The sequence below is a fragment of the Halyomorpha halys genome, unplaced genomic scaffold (genome assembly GCF_000696795.3).
Source record: "Halyomorpha halys isolate HHAL.00 unplaced genomic scaffold, Hhal_1.1 Scaffold38.1, whole genome shotgun sequence".
NCBI lineage: Eukaryota > Metazoa > Arthropoda > Insecta > Hemiptera > Pentatomidae > Halyomorpha > Halyomorpha halys.
In genome coordinates, this window is record NW_027110526.1 from 342,207 (window position 1) to 349,320 (window position 7,114).

The 7,114-nt window shown below is 28.8% G+C and overlaps 1 protein-coding gene across 1 annotated transcript in view; it reads right to left on the minus strand.

The window, feature by feature from the left end:
- Positions 1-301: 301 nt before the first annotated feature.
- Positions 302-7,114, minus strand: part of LOC106687287 (thioredoxin) — an 8,768-nt gene continuing 1,955 nt past the window's right edge. Inside the window, exons 2-4 of the mRNA XM_014431073.2 lie at positions 2,085-2,238; positions 1,905-2,000; positions 302-1,756 (exon numbers count right to left, since the gene is read on the minus strand). Of these exons, the coding sequence (XP_014286559.1) occupies positions 1,751-1,756; positions 1,905-2,000; positions 2,085-2,238 (256 nt within the window). The 3' untranslated portion in view covers positions 302-1,750. The remainder of the gene's footprint in view (positions 1,757-1,904; positions 2,001-2,084; positions 2,239-7,114) is intronic.

Below are 7,114 nucleotides of genomic sequence, written 5' to 3' on the forward strand. Positions count from 1 at the left end.
TAATCCCTTCTAAGATTCAAAAATATTTAGCAGTACATTTCATTTGTTTTACTGCATATTTCATAGTTATATTTTGCTTATTATGTGGCATATTCTGAGGGGGTTTTATTGTGTAAAAATCTAGATTTTGCTTATAACTTAATGAACGTGAGTTACAGATTTTTCATTTTCATCATTCTCATTAACACCAACAAAATAGTTCTGAAAAAACATTAAATTTGTTAACTTATAAATAAATGGTTTCACCATGGTATAACAAAGAAAACCAGGAAGAGGATAAAAGAAAAAAAAACAAAACAAATTTTCGGTGCTTCACTGTTTACTCTCTCTACAAGTGAGGTAGAAAACTCGTGACATGCTTTGTGCTAGACCTTACTACACCCAAAACCAACTAAGAATAATTTTTTTTTTGTGTTAGTTATACTTAAAGATAGAGTTGGGCAACTATGAAACTAATCGCTAAAATTACCATTGATATTTATTTATCATGAATAAAGGTCGTATCAATGGCAATTTTAGCTATTGGTTTCAACTAACGCCATTTTTGCCCGTGCTTATCAACTACTAGACTACACTACATTTGAGATTCAAACTTGAGATCAATATGATTCTAACGTTTAACTCTTTCTTAAACTATATTTGTCCTAGATGATTCAAGACCATCAAGTACAATTGGGCTATTGCAATCTGATTTGAGAAAATGAAAGACTAAAAATGAAACTTTGGCATAATAGAGATCATAACTAAATTTAAACTACTTAAAACTACTATTAATAATAAAAAAAAAAAAAAAAAAAAAAAGTAAGAAGACTTGGCAGACTAAAAAGAATGATGAGCTGTTAAAAAAAATTTAAAAAAACAAAACAAAAAAAAAACCAGAATTTATTAATGGAAAAAAATTTGGATAAAAACTAAAAAAAAAGGTTATAATTTTGTATGAAAAAAAAAAAATGAAGTAAAAAATGAACGCCAGAAACTATTTTTATTTTTGGATGATTACTTAAATTCTTATCACCATTTTCCTAGTCTGCCACTCTTCTTAATTGATAATTTTAGAAAGTGCTATAAAGAAAAATGTGCAGTGAATGTGCCTATGGACTTAAAACTACGTAGAGAGATTAAAACTAATAAACTATATAAGTGCCAAAAAAAAAAAATATATCAACTACTAAACTACATCAGATTTATCACTATATAGCCAATGGAGTGATGGTGCTAATAATAGAAACAAACGGTGCTAGGACAAATAAGTGGAATGTAATGAGTGTAAGGACGGAATAGGGAATCCTGAAGGTTTAACCTCAAATGTATGGTTAATTACTAATTACAAACTACCTTATATATCCTGTTCCCTTAATTTAAGATATAATTACGCCAATAATAAGACTGATATGTTTGCTAAAGTTATTATTATTACTATTATTGTCATTAAAATTATTGTCATATATAGCTATTTCTTAAATATTAAAAGCTCGTTAAGGATGTTTATGAATATGGGATATTTGACTTACATTTTTAATTTAATACTACACTTACAAGACTATTTTTTTGAACAGGATATATAAGTTTTGCTATAACCTTCCCTTAAAAAATAAGCTAATAACTAACTAATTCTATGCGCTCTTAAGCGTAGACTACGATTGGCTAAAAAGTGACTACGCGATTAAAATTTATTCTTTCTTCCGAGGTCTTTATTGTAGGGCATGTTATCCAGGTCATTTCACAAAAGACGTCCATCCAATTGATAAGACTAATCCTGTCAAGGAAACAAAAAAATTAAGAGGATTTTTTACTATCAGATAAAATATTATTGACAGTGTTTTGATATTTAAAATTTATCAATATCTATTTATTATATTCCATATAAATTTAATGTAATTAAATAAGATAATAATAAAACTTACCGAACTTATAACAGGCGAGTACGGATCTACAGTCAATTGAAAAAGGTGGTCATTCAATTTTCTAGGACTTTTGCCCTCGAAGCCTCCGACTATAGCCTGCAACCAAAATTACAATAGTCAAAATATAATATAAAACATAATTTATCGTATATATTGTAAGGTTAATGAATAATATATTACCATGTTATAAACGAAATGAAATGTTGGACAGCATCTAACTTGCTTCGGTATCAAGTGTGGTGTTACATGAGCTGTTATTCTTAGGAATAGGACGTGAGGGTAGAGTTTAACGAATCGATCGACGATGGGATCTATTTGGTCGCACGGCTTTGCCCTGTAACGTTTTAATATACAATTATAATTATATGATATTAGTATAATAATGATAGTATAATTACATTAGTAAAATAATGATTAGAGTACATTGGACAGGTCGACAAACAAAAATTTAGAAAATCTATAGTTTATTATTATCAGAAAGAGGGAAAGCTCTTATTTCTAAAGGTACCAAAACAATTGAATTTGATCAAAATATACAAAAGTAATAAATATTTAAATTTAGGAAAATCTGCAAAATATATCCAGCAAGTGAGGAATAGTTTAATTTTTTATTTTTGTTGGAAATTTATTTAAAAGTTATTTTTTTTTTAGGTGCTGAAGGAGATGCTCAGGCCTATGGTTAAGAAAAAATAGTTCTCAACTATTTATTTATTGCTGATGAAGACAGGAAACTGCACGTCGATTTTGACTATTAAAGCACTTACTAGACAAACGTTCTAAACTTCCTACACATTACAAAAGACTGATCTGCATGACTGTAGTAAGGCCAATCTGGACATATGGAGTTGAGCTTTGGGACTCCACTAAACCTTCGAATTCTTCTCGTATTCAATCCTTACAATCCAAAATCCTCAATGCTCCTTACTTTGTCACAAATAAAATCATACATAAAGACCTTAATGTTCCCTATGTAACCGATTTAGCCCGAACCAGATATCACTCCTTCCACTATAAACTGTCTAACCACTCAAACCCCCTAGTTTCTAATCTTGCATCCTCTTCCATTCCTGACAATTCTCCGAGGCACCTGAAAAGAAGATGGCCACGAGACCAGTAAGATGACCACGATTAAAATGTCATTAGAGTGCTACCAATGGGTAGTTGCTCTACACGCCTGTAATACTCCATTTTAACTAAGACCATATTTACTAAATTTATTATGTAATATACAGTTGTAAATTTCAATAAAGTTATAAAAAAAAAAAATTATTGCTAATACATCAACCTACAATGTACGTCTTTATCAGGGTGTAAAATAAAAAGATTCAAAAGAGATGTAAAGGTGGAGGTGAACAAACTATCAGCTTACAAACTGTCACACTACTTACTTTATTATTTTATTTATTTATTATACTTATATGTATTTTATAGTTTGTATATCTCAACTTTTACGTCTGTTTTATATCACTTTTTTCTATTTTTAGCTCTGGTAATGAACTGCATTCTGGGTTGAAACGTCGGCAGTGAATAAATAGTTAACAACTATTTTTTATTCCTTCTTAACCCCAGCCCTGACCATTTCTATTCTTTTATTTGTGAAAGATTAATTAAAAGTTGTTATCTAAAAACGTCCAATATCACTAGTATAGAAATAGAAACTTTTTGAAATTTTATTAGACGATTTCACTTACTGGAAAGAGTTTTAACATTTTCTTAACTTGAAACATTTATTACTCAAGTATGCTTTAACCACATTAAAATATTTTAGTACCTGTGGAAAGAATAGTTTTCCCTTTTTCTGATCATACCAATAAGTTATAGTTTTGCTAGATTTTAGGAAATATAAAATCACATAAAACATATTTAATCAACTACAAATACATTGTTTTATATCTCAAATTCAAATTGGTCCTGTAAGATTTGAGGTTAATGCGACAAAATATAAAAAAACTTTTATTATGTTTTGCTGATTTACTTTAGCAGGGGACGGAAAAATATAATATAATTTAAAATGAACTCTTTGTTGATAATTATGGGCATACACAGCAAGAGGCAGAATTGGACAGCTATCCCTCTCAATGAAAGTAAAAAAAAAAATACATAACTTCATAGAAAAAAAAATTATCAAGAAAATAATTTTAATAACTAATAAAGTACTGTTATAATTTTTTAAGTTTCATTTGCGTTTTACGTTTTAAAATGTAAAAACCTGGACGACCATGGTTTGCCCTCTCTCTTTTCTAGTTTTGATCCTGGTTACGTTCATGATGATAATATATTTGACTTTACTTCCTAATGTTTTGCAGTTTCGGCCAAGCAGCTAGGAATACACTTGCTGAATATGGAATCCAAACCACGGTTCACGATATTCGTCAAGAAAAAAAGTAATGAAAATTGTCTATGGTCAAGCGAGATTTGTACCCAACATTTTAGGTTTAAACCTTGATTTTACTTGTTAGATATATGTGTATACAGTTGTAAATATCAATAAATAAAATAATAAAAAAAAACCTTGATTAATATGGAGGTCTTAATATACAACTATTTGAAAAAATAAAATTTCCTTGTTTAGAGGAATCCAGGCTCCTTTCTGAATTTATCAATGAGCTAGGCTAGAAATCAATTAATTGTAATCATTTTGCCTTAAATAATGAAATGGAATGAAAAATAGTTTATTATTCTGGGACTAGACCCCTTTAGAACAATTACAAAGGCAATTTTAATTTTATAATAACATTTATTGGCCATAAAACAGTGTGGCCACACTTAATTATAACTTATATACAGAGATAAAAACATAGATTAATTAAAAAACTAACTGACTAAGTAAAAACAAAACAAAAATTCTAAAAATTAATTACAAAATATCTGTAGTATTATAATAATGGGTCAGATTGGTGAAGTAAAAGGCAGTGATATATAAGGGATTTAAACGAGGAAAGGGTTGGTACATGACGTATGTTAAAGGGAATGGAGTGCCAGATGCAACTCGGATAAAAAACGATTTATCAAACGCAGCAGTTCGGTGAGGTGGAGGGTAGATATCAGATAAAATGGACCAGGTAGTACGGGATTGGACAGAGAATTGCAGGTTTTCTAGCACATAGAAGGGGCGTTGAGTACTAATTGCCTGGGATAAAAAGGAATCTAGGATGGGAAATATTGGCATCGGAAGAATGGATAGAGCCACTTCAGCTCGGCGTAATATTGGGTTATGTCGTATCTTCGCTAATCCCGAAAATAAATCGTACGGCTCAATTCATAAGACGTTTAAGTTTAGATTCGAGATTACCCGACAGTCCATCATATACCAGGTAGTCATATCCAAATACACCTTTTAATTTGGTTTTTATTCAGATTTGCACAGAAAAAGAGGCAAGATGAGCTTTGATAATTAGTGCTGTAAATAAAAATAGTTTAAATTGTACTAATTTATTTTAAATAAGAAATTATTTGAAAATTACACACTCATTACTACTAAAAATTTTGAGAAACAATTGGTGTTAAATTTTATGTAAAACAAATTGACTCTTGTTATAATGTAATAGTAAGTTTCGTTTTTGAATAATATCATACTTTATATTTTAATATTATTGAAAAAAATTATAAATCGTGAAACAGTGAGTGGAAGGTGGCCCGCAGTGATATATTCAGAAAAATTGGGAATTATTTGAAATTAACAAATGAATAATTGAAAATATTATATATAATTTATTAAATGATTGTATTGATATGAAGTGTTTTGAATTAATTATAGAACTACTTAAATTGTACGTTTATATTTGAAGGATAGAGTGTCGGCAAATATGACATAAAGATATCAAGTAAAGTGAACGGGTAGAAAATAAATAGAAGAAAAAAGACTATGAAAAAAAAAACGCAGATAATATGTAATAATAGATAGTTTCACTTGCCGGAAAGATTTTCATCATTTTCATAATTTGAAACATTTATTACTATACTTTGACCTAATTAAAATGTTTGGACACATTTGGAAAGAATAGTTTTCCCTTTTTTCTGCTTACAACAATAAATTATATTTTCTCTAGATTTTAAAGCAACAACAAAAAAAAAAAAAACATATTTCACCGATTACAAATACATTGTTTTGTATCTGATATGTATTAATCAGGACAGTGCGGATCCAAATATTGTTTTTATGAGGGGGCGCAAAAAAGTAATCAAATTCAAAATAAACTCTTAGTATGATAATATATTTGACTTGACTTCCAAAAGCAAAAAAAAATTGTGAAGATTGTCCTAGCCAGATTTTTACCGAAATACTTTAGTCTTGCTTAGGTCTTACACTAGATATTTAGTTACTACACTAGGTCTTAATGTAAAATTATTCGAAAAAATGAAATTTGCTTGTTCAAATAAATCAATAGATATCCATGTTAAGTCTCAACACTTTAATTATATCATCAACAGTCCAACGTTTCGGCCAATTCTCCCATCTTCAAGGACAATCTTAAATATAAATTTTCAACTCACATTCAATTATTTAAAAACGTTTTTGCCCAGGTCATTAATAAGTCAAATCACTGTATTTTGTCACAATTTGATTAATTTTTAGAACTTTTAACTTTGATTAATAACTTGGAATCAATTAATTACAACCACTTTACTTGAAAATTATTGTTTAAACGTCAAAAAAGTGTTGTTATAAATTAAAAATAGTTCAAACTCTACTACTGTTATAAAATTTTTACTCAAGTACTTATTATTAAATTATACCCCCGTCATGAAAAAGGATTGTTACAAAAAATAAATAAATAACATTACTAATAGTAATTTTGATGTATTTCATCTAAAACAAATTAACAAATTTTCAAGAGTTTTTTTTTCGAATCGTTTTTAAGAAAAGTGAAACTTTTTGCTTTGCGCCAGATTTGAAGCAGTATTCTTGATAAACAGTGACATATTTAGACCTAAATTTCAATATTTTCGAGTTGAAATCAACAAACTTAACTTGTTATATGGCAGGATGGAGAAACGGAGCCTGGAGTAAATGAGATGGACAGTTTTTTGTACTAAAAGTACAAGAGCCCAAGAGGAGAAAAAAGGCGATTATCTCACCCCTATTTTTATTACTTTAATGAAAATTATGTATAATTAATAGTCAAAATTGATGAGTCGGCCAAGTATAGGTACAATACAACACAAGAAAACCTAAAAGAACGTCATTTAAAGAAGAGTAAATTTGCTAA